The sequence below is a fragment of the Perca fluviatilis genome, chromosome 18 (genome assembly GCF_010015445.1).
Source record: "Perca fluviatilis chromosome 18, GENO_Pfluv_1.0, whole genome shotgun sequence".
In the NCBI taxonomy this organism is placed as follows: Eukaryota; Metazoa; Chordata; class Actinopteri; order Perciformes; family Percidae; genus Perca; species Perca fluviatilis.
This window is the reverse complement of record NC_053129.1, coordinates 20,903,484-20,921,934: the sequence shown is the minus strand read 5'-3', so window position 1 is coordinate 20,921,934 and position 18,451 is coordinate 20,903,484. Positions and strand designations below refer to the sequence as shown.

At 41.0% G+C, this 18,451-nt stretch overlaps 1 protein-coding gene across 3 annotated transcripts in view; it reads right to left on the bottom strand.

Moving 5' to 3' along the window:
* The window catches only part of mthfd1l (methylenetetrahydrofolate dehydrogenase (NADP+ dependent) 1 like), a 37,354-nt gene that overhangs the window by 6,827 nt on the left and 12,076 nt on the right, over positions 1–18,451 (bottom strand). Inside the window, exons 1-10 of one of the 3 annotated variants that reach the window (XM_039782175.1) lie at positions 17,213–17,300; positions 17,030–17,066; positions 16,364–16,432; positions 11,678–11,789; positions 3,909–4,048; positions 3,430–3,471; positions 2,138–2,241; positions 1,844–2,021; positions 874–981; positions 555–707 (exon numbers count right to left, since the gene is read on the bottom strand). In XM_039782175.1, the coding sequence (XP_039638109.1) occupies positions 555–707; positions 874–981; positions 1,844–2,021; positions 2,138–2,241; positions 3,430–3,471; positions 3,909–4,048; positions 11,678–11,789; positions 16,364–16,405 (879 nt within the window). In that variant the 5' untranslated portion in view covers positions 16,406–16,432; positions 17,030–17,066; positions 17,213–17,300. Of the gene's footprint in view, positions 1–554; positions 708–873; positions 982–1,843; positions 2,022–2,137; positions 2,242–3,429; positions 3,472–3,908; positions 4,049–11,677; positions 11,790–12,007; positions 12,073–16,363; positions 16,433–17,029; positions 17,067–17,212; positions 17,354–18,451 lie in introns of those variants that run through there. The other 2 variants (XM_039782177.1, XM_039782176.1) reach the window with 2 other exon arrangements.

Genomic DNA, 18,451 nt, shown 5'->3' with positions numbered 1-18,451 from the left:
ACATGAAAGGGGAGAGAGAGAGGGGAATGACATGCAGCAAAGGGCCTCAGGTCGGAGTCGAATCCAGGCCCGCTGCGTTGAGGAGTAAACCTCTATATATGGGCGCCTGCTCTACCAACTGAGCTATCCGGGCACCCGTAGAATCGTTTTTTAGAGATTTTTGCTTAAGTCAGTTGCCTGCTGTGGCCACAAACAATGCTATGAAAGCAGCAGAGGCACAATATATTTTAAGTTCCACAAGTTATTTCTGCTCCATCCACATACATACAAATCTTTGTTCTACAGCCCAATATGAAGGTGGTCCGGGTACACTTCAATGTATTGCACAGTACAGTATGTAGTATTTTACTATATGTAGTCTACAGCTCCCATAAAGTGTTTGTTTGGGACAATGACGTTAGATACACAGTAAAATTACAGTATATGCGTTTATCACATCTATTTGTGGATCCAGTCAATTTCAAAAAAGCTCTGTGACTGTGAGCTATAACACATAAAGACTGAAGTTAGCATTAGCCTTCTGCTCTGAACTGTTGCAGGCTACAGTTACGTACCGTTCCCACAAGTGGGAAGATGAAACCAGCCCCAATGCTAGCACGAACATCTCGGATTGGCAAAACGAATCCAGTGGGTACACCCTTCTTGTCAGGCATGTGGGACAGGGACAGGTGAGTCTTGGCCATGCAGATGGGTAATGAACCATAGCCCTGGTTTCAGGAAAAAGAAAACAAAAGCAGTGGTTAATATGTGTGTGGGTGTGTATTTGTGAAAGTTAGAGAGAAAGTGAGACACGGAGACACAGAGAAAGGAGATGAGCTGCATGAGTCCCGTCAGTGTGTGAGTCAGTTGTTATTGCAGCAGCAGTGATCTCACCTGTTGATTGTAGTAATCTATCTTGGCCTTGGCCTCTGGAGACAGCTCAATGTCATCAGCTCCATACACTTGTTGGGCGATTGTTCTGATCTTCTCCACTATCGGCATCTATGGGAAAGATAGTACACCAGAGACAGGTGGAAATATAGGAGCATTCCAGTCAAAGGGAAATAATCGAGGAAATTAGATTTAGTGAATACACATCCGTATGACGTCAGGGTTAATAAGAGCTACATAGAGCAAATTAAATAAAAAACTCATGTTTGACTTTTACTGTTTGACTCATACTAGACATTCCTTTATTCTCCTCTGCTCTCTGCAGTCAAAAACAAACCATTACTATTTGACTACCCTTGCACACAGGATGTACATATATAACCTTTTAAGTGAATTTGGAAATCTGCCTGAGATTTAGGCTTTTTTTTTGGTTGTTATCTCACTTGATGACATACCTGACAAGCCTCCTAAACTGTTGCTTATCAGGGAATTTTTTTTTTTTTAAATATACCAAATATATATACCATATACCAAATATGCCAAACTGTGGTTTAGTGAGTTTTCTCTTCCTCCTAAGACATGTTGAACTCCATTCCACCAGGCAAAAGACCCTTAATTTTATATTCTCAAAGCCCAGCCCCCACTCAAAATATGTTTTGCTTAGGATTCCTTCACTTTGGTGTTTGAGCTTCACTGTAGTGAAATATGTATGTGCAGAGTTTAACATAAGAAGTAGCGGACATCTTGTGTCCAGTAGTTACATTTTTGAAATACAAATATTTATATATTTATAGATTCAGGACTTTTCTTTGAGGAAAAATGAGTAGATGTACATTTTAACAGTGTAATTTAACTTTGCTGTGGAAAATTCTTATCAGACACAAATTATTATTATTATTTTCATGTCTTAAAAATTGTCTGGAGGGAATCTTAAATAAAATGCAGATTTTCCATCTAGAGTATCTGCTCTCACCTCTATGTTGTACAGGAACTTGAAGTGGCTGGGTCTGCTGGCAGCCTCATTCACAGCTTGGGCCAGCTCTAATGAACCCCGGCCGCCCTGGGCCCAGTGGTGACATGGCACAGCATCAGATGCTCCACACTCTTTTGCTATCTGACACACAAGGTCAATCTCCGCCTGGGTGTCTGTCCTAAAGGATCACCAAGGGAAACGTTAGCAGTGCTTGTTGAATGAGTACGTATTTAGAGACAAAACAGACTATCCCATTACTATGCTTAAGTCCATTAATGACTGTATGCATCTTACTTGAAGACATTGAGTGCCACCACAACTGGTACCCCGAACAGCTGTGCTATTTGGATCTGCTTCCTGAGATTGCTATGGCAACCCCCTGCAACAAGACTCAGATTCTAGAGGAGAAAGAGACAGGCACAAGGAACAAAGCAAAGTTTAGAAATGTATTATTGTTAACTCAACTCAAAACGGCTCCACTGCTTGCCGGTCGTTCGGGGCAAGGCTCGAAGCAACTTGGAAAAAACGTAATAGAATAAGACTGGTAGTATCCTACTGTGTGCAGTTATGGATTTATCATTCTCACATAGTATACTACTGAGTGCAGAAGTCCAGCTACTCCAGAGCACATTAATAGCATATTGTGCAGCAAACTCCAAGTTTGGCTGCAGTAATCCAATCTTTCACTCTGTGTGTGTGTGTAGCCCCAGGCCTAGAGCAGTAAGGCCATACAGGTCCCATAAATTCATTTCCATGGCTCTGTTTTCCCCAGTACTTCTGGTTCTCATTACAGGCTACACAATTAACTTATACTGCTTCATTATTTACTCAGCTGAACCTGCCTGAACGACCAGTGATTACACACACACACACACACACACACACACACACACACACACACACACACACACACACACACACACACACACACACACACACACACACACACACACACACACACACACACACACACACACACACACACACACACACACACACACACACACACACACACACACACACACACACACCTCTCTCTCTATATGTGCCAAATGATGGCTCTTTCTGGCTAATGTCACACAAACTAAAGGACAAACTCAGCATAAAGATTTATTGTGTTATATTGTGTGAACTGTGTTGCACCAATGTGCCCTGATCTCTCCCATCTTTACAGAAGGTCAGAGCTGTAAGGGGCCCCAAGGACATGTTGGGAATGTCGAGGGGAAGCCTATCAAGGCAGTTCAATCAAAAACACAACACAGAGGCACACCACCAAACAGCGTTATGTCAATGAGCACATGATGGTTTTATAATTGGAGCCTTGCATTGGTCAATGAGTTTAAATAGCTTTAATTTTCTTGGAAACATCCTGACCTTTACGACTAAATGTAATGGCACAGGCTCAGTCAATTTTCTTTTATTTTGAATGGAAGTGATTATTACCTAACCCTACCCCCAGACTCAAACAAAAAACAAAATTACAGGTTGTCATGTCTCCCTCTTGTTTATCTTTTAGTCAGAATGGCTATGCTTATTATGTTTTGTGTACATTTGTGTGTATTTATGCATATTAATATGGCTCATACCTCATCAATGTACTCTTTGGGAAGAGGTGCGCCTGCCGACACCTGAAAACACACAAAGATGACAAATAATCACAGACACTTTATTTTTGGACAGATTAATTTGACCACATGGAGAATATAGCCCATAAAAAGAGCATTAAAAGCTTCATGCAACCTTGTAATGTGTCTTAGTAGAGTGCAATGTATACATCTCGTTTATATATGGATATGCACAAAGATAGCTTTCAGTTATTGTATTCATTAAATTATTAACTAATCAAGTTTTACTGAGTTACAGTTCTTTAACAGCACAGCAGCTGTTTTCATGACCATTTAAAGCATGTCACTGTTTATGTGGGGTAATTGAGAATGTGTACATAACAGTGTCCCTAGTTAAGACGTGAAAACATCTATGCCACTGATTGTTTAATTCTACAACATCAGAGAAAATGTGTGGGTGAAAGCCAGGCTGTTTTGTTGATTATGTTATATCAACTTACATTTGGGCCACCGCCGTGCATCTTTAACGCTCTGACAGTTCCAACTAGCACCACCACATTTGGCCTCAGCCCTGAAGCCCGACATTTGATGTTGAAGAACTTCTCCATGCCGATGTCTGCACCAAAACCAGCTTCTGTCACTGTGAGGAAAGAGATTTCCATTTCAAAAATGTATATATTTAACAATCTATTGAGTGCATGTTAAGATTCTGGCCAGCATTCAAACACTGTATACGTGGACAGTGATCAAGCAGTTTTTTTTTAACCCGTATTTTCTCTCTCTTCAAGGTAAGACTTCGGAATTGCGAAATAAATTATCTGCATCGTACCACAACTGCAGCTGCAGCACTTGGAGAAATTAAAATAGGCAGTGAGGTTCATTGTGATAGCTGACATGGGCTGACCTAATCTTGAGCTAGTCCTCGGTCTACATTCATCATATTCTCTCTACCTCGGTTAACTCCAATACCTTTTCGAACCATATTTGTCATTGGAACAACTTTACATACACAGCCCTGAGGTGAGTCAGAAATCTTTAGCGAATCATGGGAATAAGAGGGGAGTCTGACTGGCCTTCTGTCTGAACAGCAACACTGTATTGAGTAATGGGTTCACTGTAAGGGCTCTCAAAGAGACAGGGCGCATCTGATATGGGCGGCCCTACACACAGGCCTCTTGAACAGGCTCCAAACACAGCAAATAGTCGACCAGGAATGACGGCCTTGTTAACATAAGGTTTTGTGTTACTTATTGTGTGTATGTGTGTGGGACTGCTTGCATATGTGTGGCACCATTGTACTGAAACACTTGCCGTTTGGCCAAAGCTAGAATTTTAGAGGAAGACTAAGGTTGATTTTCACACCTAGCTTTTGTGAGGTTTTTAAAAACTCCAGGTGTATTTTGCTTCATTTAGTGTAGCCTGGTGGGAAAACTATAATTTGAACCCTGGATTGGGGCACATAAACTGCACATACACCACCAAAAAGGTGAATTTGCTTCTTAATGTACTCTAGAGGGTTTGTTTGTAGTGAAGATGTAGTCTCGCATTGCCAGACCTAGGAGTAAGGTCTGGCTACACCGCTTATCTATTCTGGGATAGGGGAAATAGGCCGTGGCTTGTTTGTATTTCTTCAAACCAATCACAACTGTCCCCAGATGCAGTGACTGTGCCCTTGCAAAATAGATAGCAGAGATAACTGAAGGGGAGGGACATGTCATGTTTTAATCCAGCAATGTACATCCAAGGAGCCAGACTAGAGATGGCCCGATACCATTTTTTGCTTCCCGATACCGATTCTGATACCTGAACTTGTATATTGGCCGATATCGAGTACCGATCCGATACCAGTGGGTCATATTTTATTATGTTTTAACAACTGTATACTACTATCCCTGTATGGATGTGATATTATTTCTATCTTTGTTGTCTGTCTGGCTCAGGTTAAACTCTTTGTGAAACATGAACAAACACAAACAATGAATGCCACAGAACTTTCTTTCATTATCCAGTTTGACAGTCAGTTATAACGGAAAAAGAAAATAAACTACTTTAACGTAGATTTCCTTTAGGGCTTTATTACGAGGTATCGGATCGGTGCATAAACTCCAGTACTTCCCCGATACTAGCGTTTTAGGCAGTATCAGAGCCGATACTGAAATTGGCATCGGTATTGGAACATCTGTAAGCCAGACTAGTGTAGATGCAACATGACGCCACCATGTCATGTCTAGATGTCTAGTTGCTCCATGTGACTATAAACAACTCATGGTACATTACCAACAGCTGAACACCTTAACATTTCTTCTTATAATACTCTTTAAATGATGATTAACTAATGGCGGCCATGAGTGAAGTGTTAGTTTTAGCCCTTCTCTTTCAATGTACTCTGATTAAAACTAAAACATTAGTCAAGCCTTAAAAGTCAATTTCATAACTTAAAGCTATAGTGTGTCATTTCTGTCACCACAATGAGGAATTCTAAGTAATGACAACACCACTGTTGCATCTACATGAGAAGCCTTCAGTAACCACCCCTCCTCCACGCAGTTGCTAGTAGCCAAGGAGGACACAGAGGATTACAAAACATGACGGACGATTCAGAAAAGGCAATTATCTTCACAGAGTACAGTTACATTAAAACTAGGCATGTCAAGTGATAAAGGCTGGTTTGATTTAAAAGCCATGGTTTAGTGCAGATATGACCACCTACGTTTTTTAAATAAAAGATATATTAGTTCCAAAGTTATATCCCTAGAGCATCAGTTGCTCACTGCAACTGTGCAGCTGGCCAAAACTTTACTCACTCTGAACATCTTCCCTGACTGTAAGGTTTTCACCAGAGGTGTGCATTGTTAAACACTAGCCCAAACCAGTTGCATTCCCCTTTCTGTCTTTACAACATTTGTGTGGGCAACCTGTGTAGAGGACACAATGGCCATCAGCTAACCCTCTTTGTATTCAATTAAAATGATGATGATGATGATTAATAATAATGGAATGTGACTAGGAACCATGTCAGGAAAGAAATTCAATAAACGTGATAAATTATGTCTTTTGTGTTGTGTCTTTACGTGCTTGTGTGCAAAGGTTTTATCTTACGCAGTAAATGCTGCCTTATGGAGTGAGGTTAAGGAATGATTTGTTAAAATTACTTTAGGATGGGGAAAGTAAACTGTATTTATACTGCCCAATATCCCAAATCACAAATCTGCCTCGGGGGCTTTACAATCTGTACAGCATACGGCACCCTCATATTAGTCTATATCCCTGATGTTCCACTTACGGAATTGCTCCGCCGGATTTCACTCATTTAGGGCGGATATCCGTTGTCTTGGGCTTCCTTTGTGTTGGCATTTTAAACTCCGGTCGATTTATGAGGACTATGGTTAACTGCGCTTCAGATCTCTGCAGGGTAAATCCAGACAGCTAGCTAGACTATCTGTCCAATCTGAGTTTTCTATTGCACGATTAAAACAACATTTAAACGTACAAGTGGTCCACCAAAACAAGTTCCTTCCGAGCCTATTTTGCAGCGCCACCGCGGCTTTTCTCCGGTGCTTAGCACCGCCCCAGACAATTGTGATTGGTTTAAAGAAATGCCAATAAACCAGAACACGTTTTCCTCCCATCCCGGAATGCTATGTGGAGTAGCCAGACTCTCCTCCAGCGCGCTTTGGAGGAGGGTCTGGCAAACGAGACTACCCTCATATATACCCATACCTATATTATGTTGTCTATTCTAGACCCAAAAAAACAAGGGCATGTATGCATATGAGGTTTTCAGAACAGGAGTTATTCACTATAGCTCAAAGTGCTTGTGGCTGACACTTGATAAAGCACATCTCTCTGAGACTTGTGAATTGTTTCCATGAAGAAGTGCATCACTCTGCTCTGTGCAGTTCTCTGCATTATTAGTGAAAGTACGATTTATGTTACCAGAGATGCGTAAAGAGTAAAAAGACTGCAAAGAAGGGAGGAGAGAAGAGAGGCTGGAAGAGAGAAAGGAAGAAGAGGAGAATAGTGAAAGGAAGAAAAAGCACAATTTTATTTCTAGGACCTAGCAGTTTCTGGGAATATTAATGACAAATTGTGGTTTGGGGGGCCTTGGCTGCATCATCTCCACCTTAAAAGTCTCCATGAGCAACAAATAAAGCCTGAGGGATGAGCACAAGAATGCAACTACAGACCGCTGACAGAGCTTAGTGTTTCTTGTTAGCACCACATCAGAGCTTTGGCTCTGAACACTGAACCAGCCTGCCAATGAAAATCACATTCTTAGGTTCAGGACTTGTAGATATTTCCATAAATTGTATGATCTTCCACAAACAGTACTCATACAACACATGCACAACAAGGCAGAGCGAAGAATAACTGGAGGGAAAAGAATGGAGACAAAAACTGCGAGTATATAATGACAGCAGCAAGTACGACAAGCCTTCCACTACGACATTACACCTATCAGGAGATTAGCCCCAGAGGATGTCATGAGGAAACACTTGCAGGCTTCCTGTTCTGTGTGACAACCTTGAACGGGCCAGAGAGCAAGAGGGGAAGAAGAGGTCGAGGTTGTTGTGAGTGAAAAGAGAGCTGGATGGTGTTACTACCAGTCAAAGCATTGGTATATTAGCACCCATGCCAATACAAACAATAACAGAAAAGGCTGGAAAGTAGGCTAGATGAACACAACCATCTATTTCCTGTTAGAGCGGTTACAATTAAGGCTGTTTTATGCCTCTGCGTCGAATCGAGGGCGTACCCCCGCAGACCCCTCCGCGTCACCACGAACCCCTCTCCGAGCCCTCCGCCGTAGCTCGACGTGCAACTCCAAAAATGTCTAACTTTGCTTCGAGGCGACGCAGACCGCAAGGACTGTGATTGGTCAACTCGTCCTGTGTGTTGATAGTCGCTGTTTCAAGCAGCCTACTGTGGGGAGTAGCAACATGCTAGTTCACTGACATAAGCTTTGCAAATAAACTCAGACATATTTCAGTTACAATGACGGGGTTATCCGTTTGTAAAGTGTCTATATGTCAGTAACGTTTTGAAATTAGCACTTCGCCAGCACACAGTACTTTGTGGGCAGTTGTGCTGAAGTTTGCTTGCTAACATAACTGTCTCTCTCTCTTTCGTCGGAAATTGCAGAGTTTGTGGGAAATCTTACAGTAAGGGGGTTATCTTCCGTCAATACTCCAGACTGTTAATGATACAGGAATCCCTCACATCTGGCATGAGGAATTCACCCCCCTGCAGCCCCCTCTAATAGCAGTACTTCTACATTTTAAATCAAGATTCCAAAGTGACTTGAAAACCCCACAATAATACAGAGCACAATAAAGCATGGCCAAGAGTATGGTCATACACATCCCAAAAACCCACACTGAGTTCACAGAAAGTTCACGTACTTCCTTTGCCACATGAGGAGTTTGCAAAGATAATTAAACTGAACTGTATATTACTTGAGATTAAGTAGTAAGACACTGTGGTAACAATGTCAAAGACAAAGAATAATTCTAGTTTATTACAGTTAGTTTGGGCTTGGCCATTATATTTTTATTGTCCTATCCATTTCTATAACAACTTACAGCACAGAGTTTGTCTTCATCCAATTTAAAGATTTATTAATTTGAGAAAGTGTTCATGAGATTCATGATACTGGGTTATATAAAAAAGAAAGAAAACACTTGACATGTATGGTTTTAAACATGCATTAACTGAGTTTAGGGCCACCTGGGTGCTGCAGAAACAAGCTGTAAACCCAATGTTGACATATCACCATATCAAGTTGATATGGCAAACTTGTTAGCAAACAGATGCTTATTTAGACCTACAATAGACATGGAGCAACATTAGTATTCATTTGTGTTTCTGGCCTCATGGAATATGCAAGTCCAATATTTGCTCTCCTTTTAGTTCTGGTCTGGTCCCCACCAACTCCTGAGAAACAGTATCTGGGTCTCTAATGCAATTAAATACTCCACTTTGTTCACCAGCCAGTAGCTAACTTGGTTTGCTGTTTTTTTTGTTTATTTTATTTTTAAAGATTTTTTTAGGGCATATGAAAGGGGAGAGAGAGGGGGATGACATGCATGATATCGTCTCAGGTCGGACTTGAACCCTGGGCCTTCTGCATCGAGGTATACACCTCCACATGTGTGCCTGCTCTACCAACTGAGCTAACCCGGCCACTTTTTTCCTGTGAAAAAAGCTACTGCTGTGTCTGGAAACAAGGCTGATGAGACCGGTGGGAGTGAACCAGAAAAAATGAACTGCACAGTTGGGTGATCATTTTTTGTGGGTTTGTCACTATGAGTGATCCCTTTCACATTTGATCCATTGTTAATAATGAGCCAAAGTTATTGGTAAAGAAAAGACAACAGTCTGTTCCATTACAGTCTATCCTGTTTAACTTAGAGCGACATTTTGAGTGCACTTTTTGAGTGCACTTTCCGTTTCACCTCCAAATGTAGCGGTTTAGACAATCTAGCTAAATCCTGTCAGAGTTTTTTGGGACGTCATCATGTCTCAAGATTTTAGTCATTATTTTGGTTTGTATAATGTTTTCATAACCAATAAAATGATTACCAAAACAGAAAATAAGACCAAAGCTGTAATAAACTTGATGATCAATCAAAGAGCTTACTTGTCGTTCCAGACTGTATTTACAGGAATATTAATTTTTTTATCTTTACTGTTGCATTATTATTTTTTTCAGTGGTGCTAGTTAAAAAGGCAGAGTTTGTAGCGTCAGAGAAAAGAGCCTGAGAGGGAGGGAGTGGGAGAGAGGGGGGGTACATGCATCCCAGCTGCAGAGGGAGGTCGCGTTCCTGGCATACCTAAGAGTCAGGTAACAAACACACAGACAGGGAAGGGAGTGAACGAGATGGACAGATGGAAAACAAGTGGGGTCAAGAGGTGGAAGTATGAAATGCATACAAGCCTCCTTGCTTCTCTGCTCCAGTGTTGTGAAACCCAACTCTCTCATGCTGCCTACACATTTGCCCAGCTAACAGATGACCGCTTGTGTAAATGTTGTGTATGCCCAAAGAGTCAACCTTCTCCTTTTACTGCTCTCACACAGAAAACTCTTTTACATACACATAAATATAAGCTTTGATGATTTGCATGTACAGTACAGGCCAAAAGTCTGGACACACTTTTCTCATTTATGAGTTTCCTTTTTATTTTCATGACTATTTACATTGTAGATTCTCACTGAAGGCATCAAAACTATGAATGAACACATATGGAATTATGTACTTAACAAAAAAGTGTGAAATAACATGTCTTATATTTTAGATTGTTCAAAGTAGCCACCCTTTGCTTTTTTATTAATAAGGGGAAAAATTCCACTAATTAACCCTGACAAAGCACACCTGTGAAGTGAAAACCATTTCAGGTGACTACCTCATGAAGCTCATTGAGAGAACACCAAGGGTTTGCAGCGCTGTCAAAAAAAGCAAAGGGTGGCTACTTTGAAGAATCTAAAATATAAGACGTTTACTATTATTTCTCACTTTTTTGTTAAGTACATAAATCCATATGTGTTCATTCATAGTTGTGATGCCTTCAGTGAGAATCTACAATGTAAATAGTCATGAAAATAAAGAAACACATTGAATGAGAAGGTGTGTCCAAACTTTTGGCCTGTACTGTACATTAAATTCACCTGAACAGCTCAAAACACACACGCAAAGACACGTACATTCCAAACATATATCTGCAGCCAAAGTAAATGAGGACAGAAAGCCAGCAGTGGGATAGATAGACAGATAAAAATGGAAATATTCAAGTATGCTTTGACGTTGAAAGGATTAGTGTGGTTTACTCTAAAGCATTCCAGCGGCTCTTAAGATTATCAGTCAGCTTCCTTCCTCTCTCCTGTGTTCTTTTTTTTTTTTTTTTACGCAATCTTTCCACCCGTTTCCTAGAAAGTTACGCAGCAGCAGCAGCAGCAAGACACCTGAGCAGCACACCAGTCAACCAGAGGCAGTTAGACCAGAGCCAGAACCAGAAATAAGATGAACATAGACCAAAGGTTGCAACAGCAGGGGAACAAGCTGCAGTTCATGACTGCAGTAAATTATAAATTATAGTTTAATCTGCTCTGCTAAGGAAGCTTACGCTTTAAAACATCTTGTTGTCCGTCGTCCCCAAAGGTTTTGTGGTTGTGTATCAGCTTTAGCGCGCGCGCGTGCGCGCGTGTGTGTGTGTGTGTGTGTGTGTGTGTGTGTGTGTAAGAGATCTGTATGCGCAGACTGTGTGTTCTTACCCACAAAGCCGTCACGTCCAACCAACTTTAAAGCCAGCTTGTCAGCCAGCACCGAGGAGTTGCCATGGGCGATGTTGGCAAAGGGCCCAGCATGGACAAACACTGGCGTACCCTGCAACAATTAGATGGGCACACAAACATGCAGGAGGAGTTGAGAAATCAGTGTAACCCACAGCAACTCACCCGACCAAGTTTAAATAAGGACTTACTGGTTCTTTCATACTAAATTCAACATCTTTCACTAAACATAAATAAATATTGAAGTGTGAATGCACTTTGGCTGGCACTGTGATTGTCTAAACAGTAGGCACAAGTTAAGAGGTACTCAACTGGCATGGCAGCCTGACTGTGGGCCAGGCTTCCTTCCCCTGCTGATTTGGATTACTCCCTAAAGGCTGGACACACACACACACACAAACTAAAAGAGCACTTCAAGTTTAAGTTACTGCTTATGGCAGACACTTAGGCCAGTACTCACTTTCAGTGAGGCAGTGCAAAGTGCAATACATGTGCTGAACATGTCATATGCTCAGTATGTACAGATCAAAGAAATGTGAAAGGTATCATCTTTAAAAGTAGAGCTTTGACTGTGGACTTCCCAGTTTAAATGTTTACTTCCTCATAGATGTAAGAAATCAGAACTTTTGAAATAACTACCATATACAACTTTCATTCAAAAGGTATTTTGCGGTGTGCATCCAATTCAGACAAGGCATCAAAGTATACAGTTGCAGAGGAAAGGTCTACTGCTCAAGATCACAATCTTTTCGTTGCACTCATAAAAACTTAAAAAAAAAAAAAAAGTAAATTACTGAGAAAACCGTTCAAGAAGAAAACTGGGGTAAGCAAACTGACCTATTGTTATACTGTATGTGAATTCCTTGAGAGGGAGGAAAAAGGAAGGATGGGAAGGACTTGCATGATTTTCTAAGCTTTTGTTTGCATACCTCTCCCTCTGCCTGCATAAACAGCCTCCCCTCAGAGGAGTAAATCAGCCATTTAACAAGGCTCTGACAAACGCTGCCACTTGTCTATAAAAACTAGTAGTACAGGTCATAGCAGCATCTAACTGCATTAAAAGGACAATTCCGGCATAAAATGAACCTAGGGGTTAATAACATATGTGTACCGAGTCAAACGTTCTCTGGAATATGTTTTCATGCTGATCAAATGAGTCTCTAGCTTTTAACATGCTACCGCAAAACTGGTAGTTAGCTGCTAACTCTAGCTTTCTACCACTAACAAGGCTCAAAATAGCACCACACTTCAACGGTAGCATAATGAGGGTCCCAACATGCAAACATACAAAAGACATTGCAACTTTTATCATCCTCATAAACACTGGTGATACGCTGTTGAGGATGGTCTATAAATGTGAGCAAATCGCTCTTTAAATTTCATGACATTTTGAATTTAAAAAAAGAAAAATACAAGTGGTTATGAGCAAGGGCGGAAAGTGTGAATACCTCAAATTCTGTTTTTAGCGTGGATCACAATATATTGCTTAGTGCCACACATGTATATATTGTTATAGGTTATATCTCTGTCTATCTCTATTATACTATAGATTAGTAAACAAAGATTAACCAATTCCTGAATCTAATATTTTCATCCCTCTGTATGAAGCTAGCTTGATGTAAACAATGCAAGATGCATGCTACGTTACAGTGAAATAACTTGTGTAACATGTTTAAGTACACAGTGGAAATACACACAATGTTGTGAATGGAAGTGTACAGACAGTTCATTAAAAAGATAGATTATAAAGACAGTAGCGTTCGTGTTTACATTCGGCCGCCATCTTGGAAAACAGTCATGAGCAGTTGAACCACGAATGCCATGCAACCACTAACCAGTAACATAGCTCAAACACAGCGTTCGTGATTTCACTGCCTCTGCTGACATTTTTAAAAAGCAGCTAAAGACGCATCTTTTTAGTCAGGCGTTCGTTTAACAACATTGTTGAATGTATTGATGTGTAATCTGTGCTATTGGGTTTTACTGTGACTTACTGTGCTTTTTATGATTATACATTTTTTTAATAATGTATTTATTTATTTGGCCTGTGAAGCACTTTGTGACTCAGTCTAAGTGTTACATAAATAAACTTTATTTACTTACTTTATCCATTCAATAACATGTTCCTTTTTTATTCCAATAAAAATTGAACATACGTCATAAATTACGTGGATTTCCATGCATATTTGCAACTCCTGAACTTTAACTGGACCCAGTTCACACTTTCCACATCCGTACATGAGGGAAAGAGATTCAGGCAATAAATAAGCCACAACCTGGTGATGAAAGTGGAAATAAAGGACACGTTGAATGTGTCACCTCTTCAACTGGTGGACAAGAGGATTATGAGGAGTAGGGAAAACGAACAAAAACAGGAAGATGGAGATCATGTCATTGTTTCCTCTTCTCGTGCATCTCTTGTCTCTGTCCACTACACCAGCTGCAGACCGGCTACTACACCAATAACATTTTCCCAGATCCTTCAAATCCCATTTTCAGATAGCACAAGGATTCAAACAAGACAGTTCTGACCGTCTAAACTATGGTCTACTGCCTCTCCCCAGGAAAGATGCATGCAGACGGTTCGGTGAAACGCCACGTAGACAGGATGTTTGAGAAACACAGAGAATGACTGAAGTCTGCTTAATAGACACGTACACAGGGAGTGAGACGTGGGTTCAAAAACTATCCCTTTTCCTCTTGTGCTATGTCTCCTCCAAACCCCATCTGAAACAACAGAACTGTGTGTATACACACACACACACACACACACACACACACACACACACACACACACACACACACACACACACACACACGCGCGCTTCCCTATGCCAACTATTCTCATGTGTGTCTGTATTCAACACAAACAATCACAAGCGAAGAGGGCATAAAGGGCACAGGCGGTCAAGCTGGATGGAAAATTCTCATGGAGCTCTGAGGCCCGGTCGGTGCCGATACCAGTTCCCTGACCAGAATCACAGGAAACCCACACAGGAAACGGTTTCACACAACAGGACCGCAATGCTTCCTCCAAAAAAACAGAAAGTAACTAAATCTCTGCTGCATGCAACACTCCACCCCCTCTACACCCTTGAAAACACCCAGTCTGTGTTTATTTTCCCCACCCAATAGCCATGTAACCAAGCTTTCTGTTCAAAACCAACAAAGAACAAACAAACGAAAAATAGCCCTACAACAAAAACACAAAGCCGTTGAAGCATGACTGCTAATATTGTTAACTTTAATAACTTAAAATCAACCCCAAAAAAAAATACACTTAGCTTGTGCAGAAAACCTTTGCTGTAACTAGCCATATCTCAAAAGTGATGAGACCATGTCTAACATTTACACTAGTTTAACAGATAAATACCAAGTCAATTTGACCAAGAATGGTGAATAAAATATAAACAATTCTGATTACACCTACATACTAATATAGGGATGTAAATGACAAATATTTGTATTATCAATTTGTATACCAATTCTTTTAAATTTTAAGTCTTGTTTTGTCCAACCATATAAAAGCCAAATATATTCCGTTTAAAACCAGATAAGATGTGGCTGGGTTAGCTCAGTTGGTAGAGGCGCACATATATCGAGGTGTATGCCTCGACGCAGAAGGTCCAGGGTTTGAGTCCGACCTGGACGATTTTGTCTTTCCCCTCTCTCTCCCCTTTCATATCTAGCTGTCCTTTCCATTAAAGGCTGTAATGCCCAAAAACAAAAAACAGAGAAGTTTAAACAGATTGCAAATATTCACATGAATGATTAGTAGATTAAAACAAGTTGATAATTAAGCTCATCGTCAAAAACAATGTGACATATGAACTACCATGGAATAAATTCCTGTATACAGCTGGATACAAAAATAGTGTTGGAAAATATCCAGTTAATGATAAATGCTAATTAACACATTTGGAACCTGATGGATGGTGTCGATGAACAGGTACTTGAGTTCATCTAATAGGGGTGTGGGGGTAGGTCTTAAAGAAAAGGTTGGGAACCACTGCTTAAGTGGAAAAGTTAGTTATTGGGCCGGTCTTTTATAAACTTGGTGCTTCTTTCAAGTGGGCTTTTGCTGTACCAGAGAGGCCAAAGATCAGTGCTAGATGTCTGGATTGTTATCGGTTCATTCAATCCTTTAAACCGCTAAACTCCCCTCCTCTCCATTTCTCCATCCATCACCTTGAGGGTTGGGCTTTTTCCTGGGTCACTGATGGTATAGATATATACTGTATGTGTGTGTGTTAGTGAAAATGCAAGAATTGTTTATGTGCCTGTGTGATCACAACGGTAATGTTGTAAAAGCTAAATGAAAGCCAGATGTTGTGAGAGTTATGGTATAAATCGTCAGATTAAGGATTTGAGGACAGTATGAATCTGGATCAGACAGCCTCTGAGAGCACCACCTGTCCTCTACACACTGCTAAACTGTTATTAAGATAAAGGAGCCATGGGAGTAAAAGGTCAATCTATCATCCTTTCTTAAAAGCTCTCAGCGGAGCACTCTCTTTCTTTTCTCTGACAGCAGAGGTAGAGGTAGGTCTAGTGCACACTTAACATCCCTGTGGACTACCAGCCTATTTATTCTACAATATATTCTCCAGAAGAGACTCAGTTGAGCAGCATAATGACTATTTAAGTGGGGTTATGTGTATGTCTCACCTCTAGGGTCTGCATCAACGTGGGCTTGATGGCATCTTTCATTAACACCGCCAGTGCCCCACTCACACCCTGACAGGGAGGAATAAATAAATAAATACAAGATCAGGTTATTAGGACTCAGACAAAAATGTAGCCACACTAACACAAACAGCTGATATTTATGTGAAGAATGGTTAAATGGTTCTACTACAGAGGATACATTGCACTACAGTCCATTTGTAGGTCTCTGTGCTTGCTTCCCATGTAGTATACACGCAGTCGCATACCATATTCCCACTGGGGCTGGCTCTGAGGTGTGGTGATGTTTTGGCATCTAGCCCAATCAGAACGACTAATGTAACTAATAGGGGGTCCTCCTCTACACCTCTGAAACAACACAGGCCCGCAGTCTTCTGTGGGAAACCAGAAACAGCTGACCCCACAGATGGATCCGGTGAGAGGTGCGAAAACTCTTAACATCTTAAATCGCAGGTTACACCTAGATTAGAAATGTTGTTTTCAAGAGGGGAAGTGGTATGTTAGCGTGTCTGCTCCAAGTGGGAATTTGGATATTTCTTAGCTGCAAGTTTGACAGACGATTATGATGATGATGGATTATGTTTCACATGTTTTGTACATGTGTCTCGAAAATCTCCCACGAGGGCCCAATGCTACAGGTTTACCTACCAAAAATGTAGGACACACCTAACCATCACACTTCTTTCTGCATGGGAATGACAGAAAACATCTCTTCATTTATCTGAACTGCAGCTGACTCAATACTTTTCATTGCAGAAATTCTGAGATGTTGTGATGAAAACTGAAAATTCCCACACTCTCTGAATGACAAGACCACATAGTAACACACACCAGGTCCTCTGCGGTGACAGGCTGTCCAGAGCGGCTGGTCCCCACCACCATGCGCGCCAGTCTGTTTTTCATGTCCACCAGGCTGTCTGCCAGGGCCAGGATGGCCATGATCTCGCTGGCCACTGCAATGTCGAACCCAGTCTGGAGAGTGAGAAAAGGAAAATCATACACAATGTAAACCACAGGGGCAACAAATTGCAGTATTTGTTCACCGGCCTGCAGAGTATTGTGAAAGCAATAGGTTTAAAACTTTCACACCAAAACAAATTTGACTTTATATTTCAATAGGGACTGCTTAGTAAAGAATAATACTATCCCTGACTGACTGTCAAGACCATAGTGCTGTAGCAACTGCAAACACACTGTGGGAAGAAAACTGGCAACGTTCCACAGTGATTAGAAGACAAGAAATTATCAAAACGGACGCCAGTCACCAGCTTTATCACATGGGCAAGAGAATAGGAGTCTTATGATGATCATGACCTAGTAATGGAGTGATGGCTTTGGGAAATACGTTACAGGATTGTGAGTTTCTGTATTGATTTATGTCAAACAAATAAAAAAAACAGAACACAAGGAAGAATGAGGGATTTACACATGGAAAACCAAAGCAGTCTTCATTCCACGTCACAAGAAAAAAGAAACCTAACTTAAACCACATTAATCCACCAAGAAACACACCATTTTTACTCCCACTCCCAGTGATAATACCCTGAGGGGCTATAGTGTATCGAGCACTGGAGGAAGGTGGAGGACAGAGGAATGAAAAGGGAAACGGAATGGATGAGCTGATGGCGGTAAATGTAAACATATGCTGAACTAGCTGTGTGTGTGTGTGTGTGTGTGTGTGTGTGTGTGTGTGTGTGTGTGTGTGTGTGTGTGTGTGTGTGTGTGTGTGTGTGTGTGTGTGTGTATGGGTGGGTCACTTTTCTCCTTCTTTAAACATTTGCTTTCACTTAAGCCTGCTTGCTTCCCATTGAGGTGAAGTGTTTATTTACAGGATTTCATTTAGCTGTCATTACTACAGACATATGGGTGAAATACATCTGGGCTTTATCATGAGAGAGAGACAGGACAGAGAAATGGAAAGGAGTGTGTGTGTGTGTGTGTGTGTGTGTGTGTGTGTGTGTGTGTGTGTGTGTGTGTGTGTGTGTGTGTGTGTGTGTGTGTGTGTGTGTGTGTGTGTGTGTGTGTAGGCATGGGAAAGTTTTATACACTAGTTGGTCACACTTTACTTAA